General features: G+C 34.5%; 1 protein-coding gene across 5 annotated transcripts; it reads right to left on the reverse strand.

Moving 5' to 3' along the window:
* Positions 1–601: 601 nt before the first annotated feature.
* Positions 602–27,934, reverse strand: LOC145684387 (uncharacterized). 5 transcript variants are annotated; one of them, XM_081756647.1, is made up of 3 exons: positions 27,886–27,934; positions 17,580–18,524; positions 602–5,000 (listed from the first exon to the last, which is right to left on the reverse strand). In XM_081756647.1, exons 2-3 carry the CDS (start codon positions 18,386–18,388, stop codon positions 3,410–3,412), a joined length of 2,400 nt encoding a protein of 799 aa, XP_081612773.1. In that variant the 5' UTR covers positions 18,389–18,524; positions 27,886–27,934; the 3' UTR covers positions 602–3,409. The 5 variants fall into 5 exon arrangements, with proteins under 5 accessions (XP_081612773.1, XP_081612774.1, XP_081612771.1 ...); XM_081756648.1 differs by having other exon boundaries at positions 27,840–27,895; XM_081756645.1 differs by lacking the exon at positions 27,886–27,934 and adding an exon at positions 27,825–27,884.
* Positions 27,935–27,941: the final 7 nt, after the last annotated feature.

Consider the following 27,941-nt stretch of genomic DNA (forward strand, 5'->3'; position numbering starts at 1 on the left):
CTTTACTATATTTAAAGAATATTTCATTTGAAAACCAAGAAGATATAAACAATCCCTTGATCTTTCCATATACATCGGAGATTTTTGTCTGTAGGGTCTAGCTGAAACAAAGAAAAGAATAAAGGGTCCACACTAACCAACTACTCTATGGAGTTGAGCTGCCAACTTGGCAAGGAAATCAGTAACACAAAAATGCTTGATCGTGTAGCAAGTTTTGTTTTTCGTAGTGTACATTTCTGTTTAGTACTTTGTTTAGGTGCCAATTCTTCGATATCTATACATATTAGCATTGTACCATATTATGCATTGTGCAATAGTAACTTAGATTTTGAGAGATTTACGTCGTTTTTTTTATAAAGTATAAAATTCATTCCCTGTTTGTCAATTTCATTGTATGTATGTCGCGGTTACCAAAAGGGGATTTAGAAATTAGCGATAAAAGTTTGGAAAGATTTCTCTTTTTTATTTATAACATACTTTTTATTTTTTCTTGAAATATCTTATTGTTAATATGTGTTTTGTTCTACATATTTCCAAGAAGACGTACGCAATTTTCTGTCGTAAGATAGTAAGGTATATTTATGTAATCTTTACACACATACGACACAAATTTTGAACATTAGTTTACACTGGTTGTTTCCGACTCAAGAGATCTCATAAACAAATTTTACTATATAATATTCGTAATTCGTATTCCACTTTCGTATTAAGTTTGAACCTCGATAATCGAGGTGCTTCATGTGGTTGTGAAATTAAAATTTAAGACGTCACAAAATTTTACTTTTATTCCCGTAATGGTAACGGTTATTATACAATTGTGGTATACAATTCTATACTACATACGTTTATGTGTGAAATTCAATTTACATTACAATTAATTTTTGCTTAGGATGTTCTACATTTCATAGTATATCAGAAACGATGTAATACAATCTTCATAAAAATAGAATAGCTGCTCTGGTAGTTACAGAAATCTAATCATTGCATGAAACTTACAAAGCACATACCAAATATATGTTTTACAAAAGTCGTTTCTTATGAAATAATAATGGATTTTCCTAACGATAAAAGTGAAAAGATATAAATAAGATTCTCTGATATCGTAAAGCAAATTCCGAAATTACTTTACACTAACATATGGCAATTGAGGTGTATCATATGCAGAGTGGCCACAAGGTTCTATTACCCCTGAAAATAAGTAACAGAAACCACTAAATGTATGTAAATAGTATAAAGAAAGAACTGAATAACATGAACAACAATGCTTTCGAGAAGTTTTGTTGTGAAGGGAAGTGTCCAAAGGATCGGTCCGTCAGCCGTCATTCTCGTGACAAAGGAGAATGCGTAGCCAGGGTCTGTGCGATATTTTGCGGAGCATTGCACGGGTAACTTGATTGAAACCTTGTCTCGCACCTTATGGCAGTTCGGCAGTAGTATTACTATGGTTCTTTCGCAACGACGCTCTGTATGAACTCCCATAGAGCATTATTACAGGTGGTGGGGTCTGGGCTTCGTGGTTTCTCTCACGTACGCAAGTTGCAATAATACGTTCTTCAATTCCATAACTAGAGGTATAAGCCACCGTTAAAGTACGGAAAACTTTACATTACCATTTATATACGGGTAACGGGAAAACTTACATTACCGCTTATCAAGGGGTAAGGGAAAACTTACATTAGCGCTTATCAAGGGGTAAGGGAAAACTTACATTAGCATTTATCAAGGGGTAATAGAGCTCTGTGGTCTCCCTGACATTAACTTATAGTGTTCATAAAATACCAGTAAAAAATAAATTAACAATTACTTAAAATTACATCGAAAGAATAATTTCGATTTCCAAATAAATTACTAGACTTATCTAGTGATGGGCAATGGTAATATTCCCGGTGCGAAGGAATTTAAAAAATGGGAATATTCCGGGTTTCTTCCCTGACATATAAGTTCCCGGGAAGGAATTTATTTTCATTTCTTTACTTTATCTTCCAAATTATAAGAACCATATGACTAATTACTTTATTTTAATATATTATGTTTTACTTCTAGGTTTTAATGAATTTAAAGTTTAAAAAATTCAAAATTCTTTGCCTACTTTGTATAACTAATAATATGATTTTTTAAGTTCCATTTCCATTTGCACTAAAAAGTAGGGTAATTGTTTAGTATTGGGGGCCAAAACTAGCAAAAAGTAGGATGATTCACGGAAGAATTGAGTTGATAGTGGTGTTCGAGCAATCACGAAAGTATCAAACACATTTCGTAGGGCAGTAGGGAAATTGTAGAAACCGTAAAGGTAAGTGGAAGTGATTTATATGAGAAAAGAAAGTGAATTGTTGGTAACGAAGATAGAAAACAACGTACCCTGCGTAGCTCAACCCGCCTTCACTCGCTTACGCTCGCTTTGCAATGCTGTCTGAACTTAATGTTGCTAACGTAATTTAAGGTATGAAACCATAAAACAACCGCATGGGAATAGAATATCGCAAAAAAGTAGCTGCAAAATCTGGCCCTGCAAAGCTAAACAATAACCAAAAGTAACAGTGTTAATTTACAAATGATGAAAAGGATCCATTTTGTAAAATAATCTAGAATTATGTAAAAAATAGAGATGAACTGCTATTAATAAACCCTGAACCACCGTTTGTAATAGACGTCGGTCTGTCTCCCCTCTCTGACTCGAATTTCTGAAAGGTACTCGGACTTCTTTTACATGTGAATTAAGGCATGAAATTTCGAGAAATGGGCAGGAAGAAAGGTTGTGTGTTGCAAAGTTACATGCAAAATTATGAAGATAGGAAAGTATCTTGTAAATATTGTGAACATACATATTTATGTTCAAATGTTGACAAAATGGTGGGACATGAGTCATCTGGCAGTTACCCAACGTAATTTGTCTATAATATTTAAAAATTTAATATGTTTATAATATCAGTATTAGATTCAAGTTTAGAAAATCCACTTACATATAAATTTAAACTGTTTAGTGATATAAAAGTATGTGGACTTACTATACCATTTTTGAAACAGATTTACTTTTATAGAACATTATAAATAAATATTCATTTATGCGTACTTTCTAAATATAATAAAATATTAATAAAATAACATCGTTCAGAATATACATTTTAAAGACTCCTCTAGGGACAAAAGTAATATTTATACTGTGATATAAAAACGAATTTAACTTTGAAATTATAATATAGTAATAGAATGCAATTTTCTTTGTGATTGTACATAAATTCCCGGAAAATTCCCGAAAAATACCTTCCCAGGAATTTACCCATCACTAGGCTATCTTAATTACATTGTAATGTAAATTATTTACCATAAATTTCAAAACATATATATGTTCGTGGAAAATCTTTAAGTGAATCATTGAAGAAAGCGGCTAATCACATTCCTCTCTAATATATCATTTTTCACCTGTGTGAATTAACATATGGTTTTTAAGATATCCTAAATGTTTAAAGGATTTGGAACACTCACTACAAATATATTCCCTCGTAACTCTATGAGTTGCAATATGGCGAATCAACTTTGATATTTGGCGAAACGATTTACTACAAATATTACAAGAATGTGGTCTGAAATTCTTATGAGTCATTAAATGTGATTCCAACCTACCCTTGAAAAGAAATGCTTTTCCACATGTTTCACAAATAAAACGCTTTACACCTGTATGATTTAACATGTGAGTCCTAAGTGTTTCTCTACTTTTTAATAATTTTCCACATTCTTTACAGGAATAGTTCTTCTCATTGTTATGACTTAATACATGATACTTTAAACCTTGCAACTGACGGAATGATCTACTGCATATTTCACAAGAATACGGTTTTATGTTCTTGTGTATCAGTAAATGCGATTGGAGGTTTGACTTAGTAAGAAATGCTTTTCCACATTCTTTACATGAGTAACGGGGTTCACCTGAATGAATTAGTAAGTGGTGTTTTAACTGATGGTTTAAAAGAAATGATGCTCCGCACTCTGTGCAGGGATAGGGTTTTACTTCCAAATGAGTCTTTAGATGAGAATTCAAGAACTTTTGTCGAATGAATGATTTACCACACTTATCGCATACATACGAACAATGATTACCATGACTTTTCGTATATAAAATATGTTGTCTTAGTAGCTTCTTATCAGTAAATACTTTGCCACAAATATCGCAATAATACTTGGCGACTTCTGCGTCTTCTAGTGTATTTCTGTGCTTTAAAATATGTTTCTCCAAACTAAACAGGTCCACAAATCTCTTTTTGCATTCCGCACAACGATATAATTTAACATTCAAATGAGATAATCGATGATTTTTTAACGTCCACTTCGTACTGAAGCTTTTTCCACATTGCTTACAACAATACGGATGTTTTTCTGCGTGTGTAGATAGTATGTGAGCTTTTAGATTGTATTTGGACTTATACGACTTTTCACACATCTCACAAGAATACGGGTACACATTTTCGTGTGATAATATATGTTCCTTTAGTGACCATTTGGTTTTAAATGTCTTTGAACATCTCTCGCACGAATACGGTCTGTCACTTGAATGTACTACTAAATGACATAGTAACACAGCCTTTGATTTATATGATTTTCCACATTCCTTACAAGAATACAACCTCACGGTGTTATGTGTCATTAAATGTTGCTTTAAGTAAAGATTAGTTGTAAATGACTTAGAACATTTCTCACAAGAATACAGTCTTTGAGCTGAATGTAATATTAAATGCCTTTTCAAACATAGTTTTAATTTAAATAATTTTCCGCATTTTTCACAAGAAAACGGTTTTCCATAAGCATGTGTTATCATATGGGATCCTAAATTTTTTTTTGAATTAAACACCTTATTACATTTGTCACACACAAATGATATTATATTCTTCCTAGTTAATTCGTTTTGTATACCGCTGTCTTCAATTGATCCCTCAACATTTTGTTGGTTGTTAGAAACATTCACAACTGTACTCACAATCGTTCGTACTTCTTTTTCTGAAGTATTCCTAAAATAAAGAAAAAGTACAAGTTATCTAAATAATATATATATATATATATATATATATATATATATATATATATATATATATATGTGTGTGTGTGTGTGTGTGTATGTGTGTGTGTGTGTGTTTAAATAGTTTTATATTATCATAAAATCTTACTGACCTTTACACAGTTTAATACCTGAAACCATCCCAGAGTTTGAAAAAAAAAAAAAAAAAAAAACGTATGTAGACCTATAGTACTGGAAACGACGTAGTTCTGGAAATTTTTGAGTTTCGTCTACAACATTTGGAACAACAAGATTTTAGTAGCTTTAAATACAAGTAGTTATCGCAAATATAAAATAATAAGACGAGCCACTAATTTAACAATGTTCATGACATCTGTAAAATGATTTGAGATACGAAACTACTGTACACGGCATTATGCTTCCTAGATTTTTTGCCAGCCATCTGTGTGATAGGACGTGAAACTTTCTGAGCATTTTTCGAAATAAAAGTCTGGGAAAAGAGAAGTTCTAAATTCCTTGCAACTGATTTTAAGCCCACGAAGTAGAAACGATTTGGAAGGATTGGAAAAATATGCTATATTCCACAAAGGAGAAAGGAATATTTTTTATATTTAATCTTCACACTCAAATAGACGCTGACTGTATCATAATGGGAATGAGACTAAATCGTTTAAAATGAAATTTTGGACATGTTTACAACTGGGCAGGGTATGAAATTCTGTAATGTCACTTTTATTGAAATGAAAATCTTGAATGGGGGGCAATAGGGTAAAAAATGTATACCAAAAATGCATAACGATGGCGAAGTTAACAGGAAGAACTTGTAATATAACCACGTTATTAAACGTAAGTAAACATTCCAAGCATTTAAAACGACCCGCTTCTATGGCCGGAGGAGAATGAGTAAGTTCAATAATACTTCCTCGTTATAAGTATGATATTGATTTGCTATGTATCGTAATTATGGGAAAATACTTTAATCTTACGAAATGTGTATCGAGGCATAGTTAACATTAGGATAAATTAGTCTTATAGTTTCATTTAGATTTAAATATACAGCGTAAGAAGATCAAATACACTTTAAAATACTTCCTGTAAATGTATTCTTCCCTTGCGAACAACGAGCATTTTAAAATTGATATTTGTTGAAGACTACAACTTATATAGAAAGGGAGACTAAATTTTGTTTATTCAATCCAATGTGCTGAAAAAAAAACATTATATAAACTTGATATATCTTGTGATACTTTACACTCATGCGTGCGTATTCTTTGTTAATGTTAGATTATTTGGAAACTCGCATATGTGTTTGGTGCGAAATCTTTGTGAAAAGGAACTTTTCTGGCAGTAGAACGAAAAGTACAGAATATAAGTTTTATTTTACAACATTGTAGTTAAAAATTGATGCAGGTTTTGAGTTGCATTAGGGAGTTTCATAACAAGATATTCTACCAGGTAACTGGCAAATATATCAACGAAGAAATAAATGTATAGTTTAACGTTCTTGTCAGAGTAAACAAATCTTTTGTTATACAATTTCAAGTTTGTTATATTTATCAGTTAGTGTGTTTAATTCTTATATGTATGCTTTAGAGTTGAACCGTTTTATTTGATGTCTTATTTTCTTTCTTCATATTTTTTTCTTTTTTGCTTCTACTTCTCTCCTTCTCCTTGATAGTATGCGATTTAATGCATTTTATAAATATTATTGACAGGTGATTTTCGTTGGGATGTTTCAATGCCAATAGACCACAATACATTACTACAAAGAAGCGAATTATATTAAAACAGATTTCAGTTGATTACAAAGTGTTTGAAAGAAATGTTCCGTAATTTAAGAAATGCCTGGCTATAGACTATGCATAAAGTTGTTTTTATCTCTAGGCAATCATGGCGTATCGTTTACTAGTTAACTTTCTTCAAGACATATATAAGTCGCAGCTCTGTATTTTCTTAACTGAAGGACAATAATGTTAAACCTCTTGTTTTCTATATATGACAACCCTAGTGTAACAAAGATATTCCACTTTCCATCTACATTAATATTGAATTCTCCCACAGACTAACGTTTGAAGTCTGCTCAGTATGATGACCATGATTAAATTTCTAAGGTTACTTTGTTTACAGATTGTTTTCTTTAGGAAACCGTTTACGAAGTATTTTTTTTTTTAAAAAAGTTCAAATTAATTATCCTTTTTACTTTCTGCATCTGTAAAACTTTTACGTATGACAGTCAAATATTGTCAATTCACCGCTAGGCAAAAATCTCTCCTGGTTACTCCATAACAACACATCTTCGGTAATTCTTTTGCTGGTAGCTCTGCAGTGCTTAGATTTCCTCACAACACCTAAAATGAAGACACATACTAGGTCGTTACTTGTCGATATCTGACTTTCCAGTAATCTTTATGATCCATGTAATCCTTTTCCTATCGTTAGGATAATACATAACATATATCTCTCCACGTTTCGCTGGATGCTCTGGAAACAGTGAATGTCTTATTTTGTTAGTATCTACTCTAAGATCCATATGTTCAAACGGATAAATTATACTTAGTGAAATTTTACACTTTAGACACAACAGGATTTGAATTTTCAAAATAAAGCTCTGGCTTTCGTATTGGATTCTCGCCTTATTTAATGCGACTATTAACTGCTTCTTTAATGTCACCATTCATGAGTTTTATAAGAGAGATTTAGGTATACATTTTTTCTAATTACATCGTCTTTTCCAACTCAGTTTTTCACATCAGTTCCAGAATACCTTGCAAACATTCTTGAACATTCTTTTATATTTTCCATATTTATTTTCAACCGAATCTCTTATTTTCTTTAAATTAAGGTTTTATATTATATCTGAGTTGATGTTTGAGAAGAGAGATCGCACAAAACGAAGCAAAGATGATTCGGAATATATACATGAATTCAGGGGAAATGATTAAATGCTCCAAAGCTTCCATTATTTTGCAGTGAGAGATTTTTTCTGAAAGAAAGCTCGTTAATGAATTCATACAGCAACGCGAAACACTACAACAACCACAAGTTATATGCAAGGCATCATAATTCCCATGTAATATGTACTGACCTCCTATGGCCCACGAAAGAGACCTTCGGGTATACCGAGAAGAACTAACGACGTTGAAAATAAAACATCTTGAAGGGATGAGCTATAATCTATTATTCGGAAGGTGAGCACACTTTCTCAAAAACCGATTAAAAGTTTTCAAGTTTTCGAAGTCTGTTATTATTACAAAGTTTTTCAGGTTCGGAGAAACACTTATTCAATATAATTTTCTGCTCAATGTCCAGTACTTACGAAAGAAAATTGAAGACAATTATTTTTATAAATATAGTACATATTCTTTCCTTTTGTCTCTAACTAGGAACTTTAGTCATGCTCTAGTTGAGACAGGTTAATTTTCTATCTCTCTCAAAGGAAATACAATTTTGCCGATGTACAGAGGAAGTTTGTCTCTGTAACATATAGGTAGTTTCCCATCAGAAGAGAAAATTTCCCGTTGCTCTGAAGCAATTTGATTAAAAATGGACTTCCTTTTATTTTTGCATAATAATAATATTACACATAAATAACACGAGCATGTAGTAGTAATATTAATAATAAATCCAATTACTACAATATTCATAGAATCAACCGTTAAATAATTCGAATTGCACTAGTGGAAAAAATCGAAACCATTGACTCAAAGACTATGCTACAATGAAGATACAATATTGTAGTTTATTAAAAGCAGGTGAACGCTACAGCACTTGCCGAAGAAATTGTGGCTATTATGCTGATCTGCATTTTTACAATCCACAGAGAATGTATGGAAGACGTGAAACACGTATTTAAATGCATTTACGAAATCTTGAAATTAAATCTTTGGGTTTTACGTTCCACGAAATGTCAGTTAGGCTAAAGGAGATGATGATGATGAGAAATGAATGAAATGGTAGAATGAAGAAAGCGGGAGGAAACGGGAGAACCCCGAGGAAACCCACGCACAGGGTGCTTGTCCCCCACAAGGTTAACTTGACGCGAGCGGGGATCGAAACAGGGACCCCTCGGAACGCTCAACCAGTGAGCCACCGCGGCCTCCAAATACATTTAGGAAACTTTGCTTGTATAATGGAGAAGTGTCAATTTAGTTAATATAATAAATGTATTCGTGTTACATATATTTAACAGCCGAACACAATTTATAATTCTCTTACATTCGTACATAGTTCCTTATTCATGAAACGGTGATTTCAAAAAAAAAAAAAAAAAAATGAAGGACAAAACTTCATATATTACGTATGTCGTGCATGCATTAGTCAATGGTTCTCTCATTCTTGTCTCTTTAGATATTGGTTCTCATGTATTATCTACAGGGCTCCAGAATTTCTCACAAACTACATTTTTTTTCTTATTTCTCATGACTGATAACTATAGGGAAATTATAAATTATCGCGTTGGAAAAGCGAACTGTCTTGCTTAAACAGCGTAATCATTTCGCTGACATCGCGATAAGTGGGCTTTGTGGTGAACAAAGATCGTATGCATTGTTTTCGTGGGAATCTTCCGTTTCCTCCTTCTTTCTTTATTCCACCATTTTATTCCTTTCTCATCATCACCATCTCCTTGTCACAACTGTCCTACACCATAAAAAGATTGACTATTTATAAATTTTGAGTTCGTTTCTCACCCTGATTTCGTAGTTGTTTTCTTCGGTCAACGAGCTGCCTAAGGATAGAAGATTAATTATCATGATTACCATCTTAGGTTCATATTCGTTATTATAGTTTACAAAATCTAGTTAGAGATAGGAGTCATTTCGTCAATTCACATAGCAACACTATCCATGGTTTTGGATTGGATATTATAACAACGAAACACTGACCAAAGCTTCAAAACACACTGTACTCTAAACTATAATGTGTTACGATTTCAGACATCTAACCTGTCCTTCATCAGACACTCTTTTGTTTCAATTGACATGTGTGACAAATTAAGGTTTTTTTTTTATCATGGCATATTAAATATATATCTTTATTGGCAGCAATAGCAACAACTGAAATCTGACAAACGTATTGCTTAACAAAATAATTTTTTCTAGCTTGTCAATTAGTGATGTGGGTTTCTCTTACTCCTCCTTTTGAGTGAACATTAAATAGTGACCAAGACGAATATTATGTGACCAGAAGGTATACTTCGTACACTTCAGAAACTCAAAGAATTAACTCCAAGTGGCGCTTTTGAGAGTGAAAATGTACCCAAACATTAATAAAAAATACCTGATTTTTATTTCAGCGCCCTTGCAGCAAAGAGGCTATATGAGCGGTGAAGTTGCAGCTAACATGAGATCCGAACCATGAGTTTCTGCCAGAACTCATGTTGAAACCGAACCCGGGTCTCCCACACCAAAAGCGCATCCGCTAAATGTTTAGCCACAAGGAAGCTCAAATCAATAAAAATGTCCATTATGTTGAATTTGGAAACGTTTTTTGTTCAAAATTATTGTAAATATTACTGATAATGATGAAGCAATAAATTATATATCATTTAGAAATGTCAGTGAAATGAACTCAAACTCATAATTATAGGAAGAGATATGCGGATGTGGACAAAACACAAGTTTCCTACGTGCAATACGTTGTGAATACAGGTCAATGAGAGCGGATTCCCTTCTGAAGGCCACCTCACGGATTATCAATTAAAATTCCGCTGTTACTGTAGCAAATTGCACAGAATGGTTATTTGCACATATGCGAATCCAAATGTCGGTAGATGAGGATAGTGAAATCTTAAAAGAAAAACCAAGTTCAATCTTACATGCTAAGCCAAATATTGTTTATGCGTTACCCGCAAGTCCATGGAGACTGATAATTGACAAATGCATATATATATATATATATATATATATATATATATATATATATATATATATATATATATATATATATATATATATAGGGTGTTTAGAAACCACACCGACAAACTTTGGAAAGTGATTCCTGACACACCAAAGCAATACAAAAAGTATAGACCAACCTGATGCACAAATGCTTCGTTTCGGAGCTATAGGCTACCGAGTACATGAAAAAGTGAAATTTATGAACTCAAAACTATGTAATCCACCGGAGTCGGATCAAGACTTTACTAAGGAAATAATATGTTCCCTATCCAAATAACCATGTTTCAGAATCCTGCGTTACTTCCACAACAGTTCTTATAAACGTAGTTTGATGAGTACTTCAAATTATATTCCCGTAGCCGAACTACCTCTGTAGGAATCGTTGCGTGAGCACTTTAGGATTCTGTAAAGTGGATTTTTGGATAGGGCAAATATTAGTTCCTAAGTGAAGTCTTGATCACACTGTGGTTGTTCCCATACTTTTGGAGCTATAAACCGTTGAATTTCATTATTTCAAGTATCCTAAAGGAAGCATTTGTTTGTCTATAATTTTTGTCTTATCTTGGTATCAGGAATCACCTGTCAAACGTTGTCGATGTCATTGTGAAACATTACATATATATATATAATTGTGTTTACGTATACAGTTTCCGATCAAAACGCCACACGCGGAATTTACGCGAACTAAAAATTAATACATTTTTCATATTTCGTATGTTTTATGGCTACCAGTTCACTTTCTTCAAGCTAGTTTTTCTTTGTTATTTTGAATATGAGGAATAATATTTAAATTGACGACCGTATAAGTTTACTGTAGACAGGTGGTGGCTGAAGTCTGAAGAGTAGAAAAAGCATGGAAAATAATATGACAACCGTATACGATCATCATAAAAGGGTGGATGCCGCATTAAACGTAAATATAAGGGTTCTACAAGGACAACAGATTATATATATACACACAGAGGGTTGATTAATTCGTGTGTCAATTTCATTTGTTCACTGTGCAAAAGTGGTAGAAGGTAAAACTGTGCAGTTTGATGTAACTTTAGACGAAGGACATAAGTTTTGTTTCGCCATATAAGCATGTCACTTGTACTAAAGATTGAAGGGATGTAGGGTCAAAGGTTAAATTTCGATTTTTTCTTCTTCTTCTTATCTTTTACTGCAATGGTAAATTCTGAAAGTGTCTGAAAGAAACGTAAATCGAAGTGATAACAAAGAGAAAGCTGTTTGGTATGATAATACGTCGGAAACGGACAAAATATGCGCCAATCAAGTGTCAAGGTCAGAGGTCACCTTGAGAACCCATTTGAATACACTGAAAACAAAGCAATGTCCGTATCAAATCATGTTAAACATCAAAATGAAGCAGCGGAACAAGCAAGAAACACTCATATTAGTATGAGGTCAAAGGTCACAGCAAATACAAGGTCAAAGGTCAACCACAAAAATCAATAGTCGTTGGGAAAACAGCAGTTGTTATAATAAAAGGGGATGTTGAAGGACGAAAGAAAACAGCTGAACAACCAAGTCCAACACCTCTGTTTGTCGTACGATAAAGTTGCAAGTGTGATGGACGAGCTACAAGCAGGATGGCACCACGAGGTACCTTGACAATAGTAGGAGTGGCAGCCTCAGCCGCTGATAGAGAACACCATTTGTACATAGTCTTACTGTTAGAGACGCCACTCCTGTTAATATTAATCAGTCAAGTGCATTTGAAGTCGAATAAGGACAAAACACGAGAGAGACATTTTGTGTCTACACTCGAAGTGCATCGGTTTATTAATTGGTTTGGTCGTAACTCTGACATGCGTGCGTATCCACAATGACTTCTTTATCGGTAGAACAAAGAGGAGATTTACTGGTATTGGTGGAGTGGCATTGTGGTAAATCTGCTTCAGCTACACGACGAAGAGCTCATGCAGAATTGAACGTTGTCATAACGAACACCCAGATATATCGTCTCTATAAATAGTTTCGCAGTAACTGTTTCCATACACGCAATAGCTGTATCTATTCTTCAATCCCCTAAAAAGTCTCTGATCCGTCGTAGTCTTGCAGTTGGTCTTTATAGGTCAACGTTAAGTAAACTGTTAAAAAGAATGGAATTAAAACCATAGATCATCTGGGAAATTCAGGAACTGCGAAAAAGACTACGGTGAGCGTGTGTTCTTTTGTAATTGGTTAGTTGATAAGTTGAATGAAAACCCCATGTTCTTATTCCAATTACTTGTGACAGATGAAGCAAACTTTTTTGTTAATGGTTCCGTTTCGTCTACTCATGCTCGAAGTTGGGATCGTTCTCAACCACGTGTTCGCAGTGAACGTTCCATTGATCAGACTAGTGTAATTGTGTGGATGGATATCACAGCAACGCAAATAATTGGTCCCTTCTTCTTCGACGCAAATGACACAAGCATATTATTAGCGGATTTTACGTGAGTTTCTTTTCCCGGAGTTGGATTGTATGAACATGAACGAGAATGATGAAATTTGGTATCAACAAGATGGTGTGCATCGTACGAATGCAACTATGACTGTTCTGAGGGAACGGTCTGGACAGTGTGTGATCTCTATGGGAAGTGAGGTGCAATGGCCCACAAGAAGTCCCGACTTGTCGCCGTGTGACTTTTTCTTTGCGTTTTTTTGAAACAGGTGGTGTATAGAAACAGACTCACATCTGGTGAACAACTAAGGCAAGAAATCGAACGTAGTCCTGAGTACATCACTCGCATCATGCTTCAGAAAGTGTTCACTAAGCAGCTGATTTACAGAAATACTGTGGGGGATAGCTGATTCACGGTGGCGGACATGTAGAATAAGTAAAATACTGTTTAGCCAAGTAACATTAAATCCTCAAGATGGATCGTTGACGCTCATGCTAAATAAACCCAGTGCATTTCCGAGACCATAAATAACGCAGTGTTAAGCACACCCACATTATGCTCACGTCTCGTTTAGAAATAAATTTGATATTTGTTGTTCACCTTTGGCCTTGTAATTGCCTGTGACCTTTGACCTCAGCGTAGTGCGGATTGTTTTTAGATTGTTCAGCTGTTTTCTTTCGTCCTTCAACATCCCCTTTTATTATAACAAATGCTGTTTTCTCAGCGACTATCGATTATTGTGGTTGACCTTTGACCTTGTGTTTGCCTGTGACCTTTGATCTCATACTGAGTGTTCCTTGCTTGTTCCGCTGCTTCATTTTGATGTTTAACATGATTTAATACAGACATTACGTTGTTCTCAGTGTATTCAAATGGGTTCTCAAGGTGGCCTGTGACCTTGATCTGACCGTGACATTTGATTGACGCATATTTTGTCGGCCTGCGACGTAGAATCATACCATATAGCATTTTCTTTGTTATCACTTCGATTTACGTTTTTCTTAGTCTCTTTCAGAATTTACCATTGCAGTCCCATAAGGAAAAAATCGAAATTTGACCTTTGACCCTATATCTCTTCAATCTTTAGTACAAATGACATGCTTCTATGGCGAAACAAAACTTATGTCCTTCGTCTAAAGTTACATCAAATTGCACAGCTTTACCTTCTACCACTTTTGCACAGTGAACAAATGAAATTGACACACGAATTAATCAACCCTCTATATATATATATTTATATATATATATATATATATATATATATATATATATATATATATATATATATGTGTGTGTGTGTTTGTAGTAAAACTGAATTAGAAGCAAGAGTTAACTTGCTGATGGGAACTGCTCCATTTCGTTAAAAGAATTGGATGCATTTTGGGAATATGTTACATTCTGGAACCACTGGTACAAAAAGGTTGTCCTGGAAGTACTTTTAGTTAAAGAAGGGAAAATTTCCTTTGTATGACAAACTAATGTTCTGTAGCCCTTTCACTGAAATATAGAAGATTTTAAGATTCAAGTTTACAAGAAATGAACGGTCGAAAACACAAATTTGCTAAAATGCGGTATAGATTTGTTTGTCAGACATGCTACACTCCCGGTTAATGGATTATAATAAATGAACAATTATTAGAAAGTAAAGCTCGCTCTTGGTTTCTCCAGTACATGGCATGTAAACCTGATAGGTATCGACACAGGTTTTGGCTGGCTCTTGAAAATGAATCCAAATATATCACAAATGAATTTTCATACCTTGGGAAGATCAATAATGTAACAGATCGGAAAGTTTTAGTTCCTTCGTTTCAGAGAAACTAATAAAATTGTTCATAATTATGCTTAAAATTGGTAATGTTCAAAAATAAATTTAAAATACAAATTACATTAAAATGCTTCCCAAGACGACATTAGTTATACATAATTATTGACTATAAAGAAAAATAAAGAATAAGTACCTATTCTGTAAATGCAATTTTGATTTTAATATATTTCTTATAGAATAGAATTTTTAGCTTATAGTAAACATAAAAGACCATAACTTACAAAGAATGAAAAGTGACTTGATTGGAGACCGAGACTCGAATCCGGGATCTCCGGCATACCGTGCCGAAGCGAACTCCGCTTCCCAGAACAGCAAAACACTCTCTCATTCCTGCAGTCAGTGCTCTCCATTCAGACCACTGTATGGTTATCACTGTAACCAACCCATTGGTGAACATTTGTCGATCTAATGATTTGATCAACAGCTCCTTCGCCACATTTGGAACTTCTTAAATCAGAAGGGCACAAATATACAGATAATAAATTAAGAGCAATGATCTGAACGAAACGCACTCTCTCATACCGCGTTCCCATATCGGTTAACCTTTGATGTGACTGAAATGAGTGTCCCAATATGGCCTCTTAGTTAGAACTCCATCTTTCATATACAGGGAGTATCAGACCACACGTCCCGGGCATTTTTCTCGTCTCATAATGCAAGTAGACATTTCAAACAAAAAGTTGAATGATTAAATCGTGCGTGAGCAATCTAAAGGTGATGCTTTTATATCCGATGGCGTAGCGGGAATACCTCCACGTTGGATCAACTCCAAAATTTCAAATGGAAAGTGGTACATATTTCGATTTTTTAGAAGTATTATTGAAAAAGAAATAACTTTTATAGTAAAAACCTTTTCGTTAAATTCTACGGTTTGCCATCTAAATCTGTTATTTGTTGTTGAGTTGTTACTATCAGACCACCCGTTCCACGTAATTTTCTCGGCTCGTAGTGAATGTACACACTTCAAACAAGGAACAGAATGTCAAGTCGTACGTGAGGAATCAAGTGGTGATGTTTCGTAGCGTAACGGGAATACTTCTACGGGGTTCAACTCCAAAATTTCAAATGCAAAGTGCTATCAATTTTAATTTCTTCGGAAACATAATTCAAAAAGAAACAACCTTTAGTAAGACTGTTCAAACTTACGGACATCTCACAAGTGCTTTTGATCTGTGGAGAGGAAATATAGCTTTACAACTTTTCTTTCCTGCTGTCATATCAAAGTGCATGTTGTCCAAAAATGTACCCGAATGAGCTCTTCAAAAATATTATTTATTATTTTGAGGACAGGTACTGTAACCATAATCAAAATGTGCATTTTTTCTATTTTACAGGTGTTCAATACCGAATTTTTTCTTGTGAATGATATAATATTTACTGTACTTTGCACCTGTGATCAGTTTAGATGTTTTTAATAATTTGTAACACTGTATTTCAATGCTAAATAAAGCTTTTCATTAAAAATCTTGGAATCTGAAACTAAATCAGTAAAAAATGTACTGCGGTAGTCAATATCCCCACTTCGTATAATAAAGTTGTCCAAAAGCAAGCTAACGGGAGGGTTAACGAAAAGACTTTCCTACAAAAGTTGTTTCTTTTTCAATAACGCTTCCTATAATACCACTTTTCGTTTAAATTTTTGGAGTTGACCCCCCTACAGGTATCCCCACTACGCTACTGAATATGGAAGCATCACCATTTGCTTTCTTACATACGATTTGGTCATTCATTTTTTTGTTTTAAGTATCTAAATTTACTGCGAACCGACAAACATGCCTGGGGTGAGAGGTGTGATACACCCTGTATAATTTAAATATTTGTCGATGGAAGTTCAGTTTTACTGGTATTAGGCAGAAGCACATAAAAGTGCCAAGGTTCCATGCCTGATAATTTCGAAGATCTGCTGATGAGTGAATCACTCACTCAGTTTACAGAAATATCTTATATGCGAGGTGAACTTTTTAACCGGAACCAACTATATATCTTGTAAACTATTATATACAAAATTTTGCATAAGCAAATTTCAATAAGGGAAATCCTTCGCATACTGTGCATACTGGTAGATAAACACTGTTGCCAAATCAATATAAACTTAAATTTTTGAGTTATCCTACGTTAGATTATTACATATTTAAAACATGTGTTTCAAAAAAAAAAAAAAACTACTAGAACACATTTACTCCTTAGTGTTTCAAAGTAACAACACAACACTATCAGAAAATTACAAATTTCGTAGCCTCTACCTAAGTCCCAACACAACTGAGATGGATGGGTAAAGCACATCCGAAGTACTTCGAAGGTAAATAGTTTTAACCTATTTAATAGCGCAAACATTCACAAAATCTATTGCTGTAATATCATTAGACCAAAGAAAATAATAATCACGTTAACATTTTTTAAAAATATATGAATGCGTATTTAGGAATTGTTTATAAAATATAAAATAAAATAAACTATACCTTTCATTATCAGATTCATCAATATCCTGTGAATCAATTCCTTCTGTGTCACTTGAGAATGACCCACGTTGATCGCTTGCGCATTCTCCTGTCTCAGTATTATTTACAAAATTAAGTCGTTTGTTTCTTCCAGTTCTCGAGTTTAATTTATTTATGTCTTTTGGATTGCTTCCTTCTTTATAATATAAAGTCAATTCACTAGTTAACTCTTTGCATGCTCTGTCATTTTGATTATTTCTATTTGTATGTGCCGCATTTAATTTTGTTTCTGGCTCTAATCTCAATTCATCAATTTCTGAATTGAACCTCAACTGATTTACCATCTCATGGTCTTCCACTGTAGGTAACATTATTTCCTGTTTTTGGTGTACTATTGTGTTCAAATATAGTGGTTCTAATTTAACATAGCACTCTCTACACTTCATTTTCCTTTCGGAACTTAACAACTCTGATTTGCCTATGTACTTCGGATTGATTTCTCTTCTGTAATTTGAAATCAATTCATACGTTTCCGTTTTACTTTGTCCGTCATCTTGATTATTTCTGTGTGAAGTTGTCACATTTGATGTTGTTTCAGATTTTGCTCTCACATTGTCAATTTCTAATTTGCAACGCATCTTGTATTTCTTCCGATGTTCTTCTCTGGGTGAGGGTAATATCAGTTTCTGTTCCTCTTTGAACATGGATTGTACTTCTGTGTTCAAAGTTATTTCCTCTAATTGAACATAACAGTTTCTACATCCCAGTTTAAAGTTTAATTCAGTGTTGGCTAAACACATTTTATCCTCACTTTTGTATTTACGTTCCATCTCGAAGTTCAGCTTTTATAAAGTAAGTCTTGAAAACATATATTATAACTTGTTTCAATCGCTGCTACTTTGATCTCACCATTAGATTATTGTAATTGCTTCTATAACTGTTGTAACAGTATTCATTCGGAAGTGCCTGTTGAAGATATGAGAAAGCATGTTCAATCAATTACCAATATGCTAAGTACCAACTGAATTATTTATGAAATAAACACACTGAAACATAAATCGCTAAAGTAACTTTCGGAACATAGAGAAAAATTGAAATTATGATCTTTATGCGCCAGAAAAAAAAAACATACGTGAGATTCAGAATATTTGAGAGAATCTATTGTATGTAATACACTATACATTATAAAATGTTCCAAAGTACTTGAAGAATATCCCTTTGCAAGGAATGCATCGACGAACACTTGTAGGCCATTTGATAATGTACAGCTCGTAACTGCACCGTTACTGTGTTATATTTCCGAACATGAAGTAATGTGTAATGGTCCAAAATCCATTACTGCACCTAAGAAAGCAGCCTGGCAACATCGCAGAAATACTTGCCCCTAGAAAATGACTGCATGAATGGGAAGAGGTAGAATGAAGATGGTGTGTGGTCAAGACAAAACGCAAACTATGACGGATTTCACACCCAGGTGCGTTGTTTCTAATAGTCGAACAACTTTTGTCAGCGTGCCACGCTCTGGAATTTCACAAAATGCTGCAGCGCATGCAGCAGTGAGGTATAATGCGTCCTGGTAATTGTGTTACCGTTTGCATGGAAAGCAAGCACCAATACTCCATGCTGATTCCAAATAAAATGATCATTACTTTGGTCATTCAGAGTTAAACCCGAAGTTCCTTTGGTGGTGCTCCGTCGGTATGCTATCATTGGTTTGACTAGGTTTTCCCTGGTTTTCTTCATTTCCACTAGGCGAAGGCAGGAATGGTATTTTTTAGAAGGCCAGGCCTAGATCATTCCCAAATCCCAGACCTTCAGACCTCGGAGTTGGAGATCTGAACTTTTCCTTGAGTGATTCTCTTGCATAAATACACAAATGCACAAAGAAAGAACAAATAGCAATAGAATACGTTGCTTTAATAATCCGAAACAAAATTACGACCATTGCCGTACCAATTACTACAATGACAAGCTAATGTTTCAGCTGTCTGGAAAGCCGAAAATGTAAACCTTGGAAAGTCATAACAGAATCACATATTTAGTACTGTAGCACTAACTAAAGATTGAGAATAATACAAACAGAGCGTGGTATTTTGACAAAAGGTGTCTTCCTCCTGGAAAACGACGCACCCGTTCACTTTTCGAATGTTGGTCAGAAAGATGCACGACCCTGGGTACGAATTCCGCCATAGTTCGCGTATTCTTTTGAATGCACACCATCTCCATTTCACTTCTTCCCAAACATGCAGTCATTTCTTTGGGGCAAGTACTTCTGCGATGTTGATAGGTTGCTTTTTGAGGTGCAGTAATGAATTTTTTCTACCACTACACCTTACTTCACGTTCGGGAATATAACACAGTAATGGTGCAGAGTTACGAGCTGTACGATATTAAATGGTCTACATATGTATGCAGGATTACACATTAAAATTTCATCACTCTACTGTATGTGGATGTGGATCAAGGTGATTTTTTCTCGCGCACCTCTCCTTAGCCGGCAAATTTCAAAAAAATTACACATGTGCAAATTACTCAGAAATAATTAATTTGCGATCTCTGGTTCATGTAGGTGAAAGTGTTCCGAAGTACGTGTAGAATATCCCTTTGCAAGGAATGCATCGAATTACCAGTCACCCCGTATATATATATATACAGGGTAGCCGGTGAGGAAAGTCGAAGATTTTAGAAGGTGATAGGGGAGGACATTCTAAGCAAAATGCTTACGTGAACATAGGGTATATTCCCCCTGGTTCCGGAGATAGGGTGGGCTAACTTTCTTCCCTCTTGCGTTTGTCGAAATTCGTTTGAAACGTTCTAGCACATCCTGTATTTGGGGTTATCTTATATATTATACCTCGTTTGAAAGCTAATAAAACAGGCTTGCAGATGGTATAGAGATTTACTATTACTATATACAAGGACGAGTTAACGAACGGAAATTTTTCGAATTTCCCTATAAAATTCCTTTTCCTAAACAATTTTGACCTGTTCTTGAGTGGAAACACTGTCGCTAGAGGAACAGAGGAATCTGATTAGGCGAAAATGATACAGCATACCAAAGATCCAAGTAAAGTGTCAAGTTGTTAGCTTCATTAGAAGCCGTAAGGAAAGCATTCTTTTTAACTTCTTACTCAAATAACATATAAATGTTCCAAGTTTCCATAGATGACAGTAGACACGAATATGAATAAACGACTGTTTTTATGCAAAATTGAAAATACTTTACTATTCCGTAACATACGAGAGATCTACATTTCTATGCGGGAACACTAATTACAGTTCTGAACGGATGGTAGTGAAACAAAACCCACTTGAATTAAAGCTTTCGTACAGTACACTACGCCAGAATGCCCACTGCAATAGGTTTCTCGAAATCATAAATAATTCTAATACACACAAACATTTTGCTTGTCTTACTTGCACTCCACAGACATGTTGGCACTGTTATGCCCAATTTCCTTTAAATGCTTTTGGATTTTTTTCTGCTGTAAGTGGGGCTCAGCAACTAATCAAAGTCCTTATTAGTTATTTTGTGTCTCGTGTGTGCAAGTGATAGCAGGAGTTTCGTTGCCATGAGAAAGTGCAAAAAGGTTGTTTGTAGACTGTGAAAGAACTTCGACAATGTTGTAGTAGAATGCCGCTCCTATACACCTATGCTGAATATGCAGATATGATGTACGTCTACTGGTTTTGTGATGGTAATGCCGAAGGTGCGGTGAAAGAATACCAACGAAGATCTTCTCGCCAGAGAGTCCCTACTGTACAGGCATTTACACACGTTTTTACACAAGTCATTACACTAAACTGTGGGAAACTGGTGAGCTTCCCAGCGAGAAGGTAATATGTGATGGAGCCTCAAAATACACTCCTCAACAGGAAGACAAAGTTATTCATTCTATACAGCGAAATCCAACCACCAACATTAGAAGACTTTCTAATCGACTTGCACTTCCCACGTATGTAAATGATGTAATGCGAGGAGAAGGGTTTTATCTGACAAAGAGTGCAACACCTACATCCAGGAGACAGTGAATTACGTGTAGGTTTCTTCCAATTGGTAGAGGAGCATGCTAATGTTTCGCCATTCATCTTGTTCACCAATGAGGAAACTTTCACCAGGAATGGGACAAACATCCACAACTGGCACCGTTGGAGTAACGAAAATCCTACGGCAATCACAGTAAAACAATATCACTAACGATTTTCTGTAAATGGTTTGGCGGGGATTAGCTGTAATCAGAACATTGGTCCCTTTTTTCTGCCCCAGCATTTAACCGGTGAATATTATTTGTATTTCCTGCGCCATGAATTACCAGTACTACTGGAAGATGTCTATTCGAACTTGGGCGATGGACATTTTGGTGTAGTATATTGTACGAAAACTTTAAATCAAGTGGGTTTTGTTTCACTGCCATCTGTTGTTCAGAACTGTAATCAGTGTTCCCGCATAGAACTCTAGCGCTCTCGTATATCAGAGAATAGTATATTATTTCCAATTTTGCATAAAATTATTCGTTTATTAATATTCGTGAACATTGCTATCTATTCAACGTTGGAACATTGGTATGTTATTAGGGTAAAGAGTTAGGAAGAATGCATCTTCATGGCTTCTAATATTGCTAACAACGTGACACCTCACCTGGATCTTTGGTATGCAATATCATTTTCGCCTAATCAGATACTGTTCCTCTAGCGACAGTGTTTCCTCTCAAGAACAGTGCAAAATTGCTTAGAAAGGTGAATTTTATAGGGAAAGTCGAAAAATTTCCCTACGTTAACTCCCTCTTGTATGTAGTACTGGAACAATCTGTATACCACCTGCAAGCTTGTTATATTAGCTTTTAAATGAAGTTTAATATGTAACATAACCCCAACTACAGGGTGTGCTATGATGTTTCAAACAAAAATCGGCAAGTGCAAGAGTCAAAAAGGTTATCCCCACTCCTATCTCCGGAACGAGGGGGGATGTTCACATAAGCATTTTCGGTTAGAATGACCTTCCCAATCACGTCCCAAAATCTTTGAATTTCCTTACCGGACACCCTATATATATATATATATATATATATATATATATATATATCAATTATTTGCTTTACGAATGCTACATAGTTGAAGAAATCCCGGTCTAATAAGGAAGAGAAACTTCAGCTTTACGAAACATCAACAAGACTATTCAGGCAATTGGTACATCATCGAGACGGAATAACACAGACTAATATGCTTTATTTTTCTAAGAACAAATAGAAATGAAATTATTTTTTTTTGAGTTAGACGTTTCACGGTTATGCCGCTAGGCTAAAGGAGACGGAAACAATGAACAGAATGGAGACATGAATCTCACGCCAAAGATGTGCTTCGACAAGATTCATGAGGAAAGACAGTACTCATTATTATCATGGGGTAGACAGAGTGAAATAGTCAAAGCATCTAATCTTTGAAGGATCAATTGTACAAAACGAACAACTCGTCATACACGACCTTAACCAGCCCGTATTCGAAACAGTGCGTCCTGATCCTTTCCTTGAACCTATGATTCATTTGCGCCAACATGTCAAAACTCCACTCAGCATTGATCAAATTAAAAGGGGCACAAGAGATAATTGTTGAAAATTGCAACTCTTTCACGACTTGCGTACAGAAGTAGTGTCTGGACACCTGCTATGAAAATATTACACTGTAAGACAATTCAACCTATTCTAGGTGGCCCTAGATAGCACGAATGCTATTAAAACAAATCAGGGCACTGGAGCTTAATGCACCTGTTCGTAGTAATAGATAAATTCAATGTAAAGTATTTTTCGGGAATATTTCTAGGAATATTCCGGAAATCTATGTGCAAACACACGAAAATTACATTCCATAATTATATAATGCTTTCAAAAATTCCTTTCTTCATCACAGTATATTTATTACTATTCTCTTCAGAGGATTCTTTAAAATGTATATTCTGAACGGTATTATTTTATTTTGATATATTTAAAGAGTACGAATAAATGTATATTTACTTACAATGGTTTACGCGCGTAAATATATAGGAAAAGCACTTGGTATAGAAAGTCCACATACTTTTACACCGTTAAACAGTTTAAATTTATATGCAAGTGCATTTTTTAAAATGGATCCTAATACTAATGTTGTAAACATAATAAATTTTTAAATATTATAAACAAATCAAATTGGTAACTGCGAGAAAACATATGTAGTGTGTCGAAAAATCGTAAGTTGCTAGCGTATGGGATGGCATTTATGCAGAATGTTGATTTGATTGATTTATTTATTTTGAGTTTTACGTCCCGTTCAGCAGCGAGGCCATATGAGAGGTGGACCTACTGATTAACGTGGAATCCGAACGACATGAGCTCCCGCCGGGAGATGTTGATTTGAGGAACACTGTGATTTGTTACTCTCTTTTTACTGTGTACTATTGAATCTCTAATTTAGAAAGACAGGCTAATTTTGACAGTATACGCGATGTTACAAAAATTCGCCAACAACGCTTGGTACACGAATACACACGTACAAAAATGAAAACAAATCCAACATAGTTCCGGAAACACCGGTACTAACGAAACATCCTGTGAAGCTACCCTAATTTTAGTTACATAAACATTACATTTAAAAAGTATCTGCATTAACAAGTACAGAAATTTCTTTATTCAATATCTGGTTTTTACTCAGAGAGCAAAATGCATGTCAAAGACAGTAAACAGACCGACATTTATTGCTAGCGGTGGTTCGTAGTTTATTGATACTACTTCACCTCTAACTCTATGGAATATCTACATTACAAACTGGTTTATTTTCATCTACAACCCAGTATTTTGCTACTTTCTATTGCAAATGGATATGCTAACTTATATCATATTATTAACTAGTTATATAAAATGCAGTTAACAAATTTCAATCTTTTAACCTGCAAATTATTTAAAACCTAGAAGAATAATATATTAAAATAATTAGCAATATCGTTCTTATAATTTCGAAAGCAAATTAAAGAAATGAAAATATTTTTTTCTTTTCGGGGAATCTATATGCCAGATAAAAAAGCTGGAATATTCCTACTTTATACTTCCCTTCCCAACTGGAATATTCCCACTGCCCATCGCTACATGTACGGTACCATGCTCGTGCGTTCGAAGGGAGTAAGCGCGCTAGTGATGTTGGGTATACGCGCTAACAAAAGTTAAGACGCTTGGGTTTCGTAGTGATACGAGTTCGTACGGAACTTGTAGCGGTTTCAGGCTGGCGACCTTACAACCGTATACATAAAATATAGCTTGTGTGCACTGTCCCGTGATATTCTGTCAGCGGAAAATAACATCTATTACACTCATTATTCATAGGTACTCAGTAGTGTTAATCATCGTAAATCATACGTAATGACTTCACACTAGTAACTACACGCAGACATGAAATACACATATTCCTTAAAAACGTGTCTTTCCATGCAGAGTATTGAATTTTGCCTGTAAATTTTGTATAAGATTGTGTACCTAAATTTTACCAGCACCTACTATAGTTATAACCTGAACCGTGAATAAATAATTGTTTAACATAAAGTACGAATTAGTGTGGTACCGGTAGTGTTTTGTCCCACTTGATAGAAATTCTACGATTTTCTTATGCTGGTTACTTTCGTTTATGAATCATTGGTGTCAACAACATATAAACTTTGGGGGAACATACTACCGGCAGAACTAAGAAGTATAAAATACAACTAGGAAAGTGCGGGATTGGTTGCACTCATCCGGAAAATTAAGAAATATACTCTTAACAAAATCTCTTTTGTTGTTGTTTTATCTTTACCTTTGACAATCTAATTTTCTGGAAAAAAAAATGCTGTACTAAAACAAACACTGAGACACACTTACAGTTTATTTGCTTATTCAAATAGTAAACCTTGTTTTACGATTTTACTTAAACTTAAATGATACCAAGTGTGTACCAAAAACAAACTAATGTCAATATGTAGGGAGAAGTGAATACTCAGAAACAATAAGGTTTCGGAAACAGCTATTAGGCCTACAACTAATGTAAATACGGCTTCAAGGGTGTAGAGTTTAACTAAACTCGCTTTGCTGCTTGCTATCTAAACATGAAGTTACAATTTATTACTTTCCCACCAGGAGCGGATCCAGGGGGGCGATTGCGATTCCCCCGCAGAAGAAATTTTCGTTTTATATATATACATAAAATCCATCCCAGAGTTTGGTGCCTTTAAAACCCCCCTCCCCCAGAAGTCAGTCATGGATCTGCCCCTGTTTTACACTATACTCTGCTTTCACCTTCATAGGGTCAAAAGCTGCCTGGCTTTCCTCGGAATTGGATAATATTTTGTGCTACTTTTTTCATATCAACTTTGCCTAACATTGTTTTGTGAACGTAGCAAAATGCTAAATGGTTGACCCCTCTTTCGGGTCATAGTTCATAGTTAGAGATGAATAAATTCCCGGGAAGATATTTTTCGGGAATATTCCCGGGAAGATTCCCAAAATGGGAATTTATCCGGAAATTTATGTACAATCAGAAAGAAAATTGCATTCTCTTACTACATTGTGATTTCAAAGTTGAATTAATTTTTATATCACAGCATATTATTACTATTGTCCACAGAGGATTCTTTAAAATGTATATTCTGAACGGTTACTTTATTAACACTTTATTATATTTAGAGAGTAGGCATAAATGAATATTTATTTACAATATGTTCTATCAATTAAATATGTGTGAAAAAATTATATAGTAACAGTTTAAATTTATATGTAAGTACATTTGCTCAACTTGACTCTATTAAAGATATTATAAACACATTAAATTTATAAATGTTATAAACTAATTAGATTGGGTAAATGCTAGTAAATACATGCCTCACCAATTTATGTGAACAAAATGTGCAAGATACTTACTTATTTTATATTTTAGCACGTAACATTGCCATACACGACCTTTTATTCTACCTATTTCTCGAAATTCCATACGTTAATTCACATGTAAAAACAGTCCGAGTACCTTTTCCGAAATTCGAGTAAGAAAGAGAAGACAGACCGACGTCTATTACTAATGGTGGTTCAGGGTTTATTAATAGTACTTCATCTCTATTTCTACATAACTCTACATTACTTTACAAAATGGTTCCTTTTCATCATTTGTAAATTAGTACTTTGCTAATTTTGGCTATTCTTGAGCATTGGGGGCCATCTTTTGCACCTACTTTTTTGCGATATTCTATTCCGATGCGGTTGTCTTATGGTTTCATACGTTAAATTACATTAACAACATTAAATTCAGACAGCAATGCAGAGCGAGCGTTAGGGAACGAAGGCGGGTTAGAGCCCCGTATGGCACCTTGTTTTCTATCTTCGTTACCAACAGTTCACTTTCTTTTCTCTCATAAACCACTTCCACTTACCTTTCCGTTTTGTATAAATCCCCTACTGCTCTAAAAAAAAAAATGTGTTCGATACTTTCTTGACTACTTGAACACCACTATCAACTCATTTCTTCCGTAAATCATCCTACTTTTTGCTAGTTTTGGTCCCCCAATTCTATACAATTACCTTACTTTTTAGTACAAATGGAAATGGAATTTTAAAAAATCATATTAGGTATATAAAATAATGTCAAATAATTTAAAATTCTTTAACCTCCAAATTCTTTAAAACCTAGAAGTAAATCATAATATATTAAAATAAAGTAATTAGTCATATGGTTCTTATAATTTGGAAGATAAAGTAAAGAAATAGAAATAAATTCCTTCCCACCGGGAATATTCCCACTGCCCATCACTATTCATAGTTCACCTAAGATATTTGAAATATTGGGTGGGACGAAAACTATTTTACAAATATTACGGGCACACGTCGCCGGTGGGATTGACACCCGTGTTTTTAGTAAAATATTTGAACTTCGTTCATGAGTCAACTTGAGTAAAAGATATATACAAAAAGGTTAAAACTAATCATTGAAAATATGTCATTTATCGTTAGAACGATGTTAAAATTATTCTTTTATGCAGTCTCCTTTAATTGATTATTTTTTTCTATTTATCATCTGCATATAAAAAAAAAATACAAGTTTCGAATAATTTTTCATCACTAATGTATGAGGATGAAACACTGCACGAAAGTAAGAAACGATTTCATCATTTTTTGGCCCCATGCTTCAAATAGCGTTGGGCAGTTATTAAATGTATTAAACATATAACAAATTAAGAAAAGCTAATTTCTTACTAAAGTATTAAAACTATGTAATGGGTAAGTATACCATGGAAGGTTTTACCATTTTCCATGCTGAAACAAATGAAAACAATCAATACTAAACTCACCAGGTTGCACTGTTTTAAATGACGCTATCAAGTCTTAGCACTGTTGCCAGTTATAT

The sequence above is a fragment of the Thermobia domestica genome, chromosome 4 (genome assembly GCF_964235325.1).
Source record: "Thermobia domestica chromosome 4, izTheDome1.hap1.1, whole genome shotgun sequence".
Lineage (NCBI taxonomy): Eukaryota > Metazoa > Arthropoda > Insecta > Zygentoma > Lepismatidae > Thermobia > Thermobia domestica.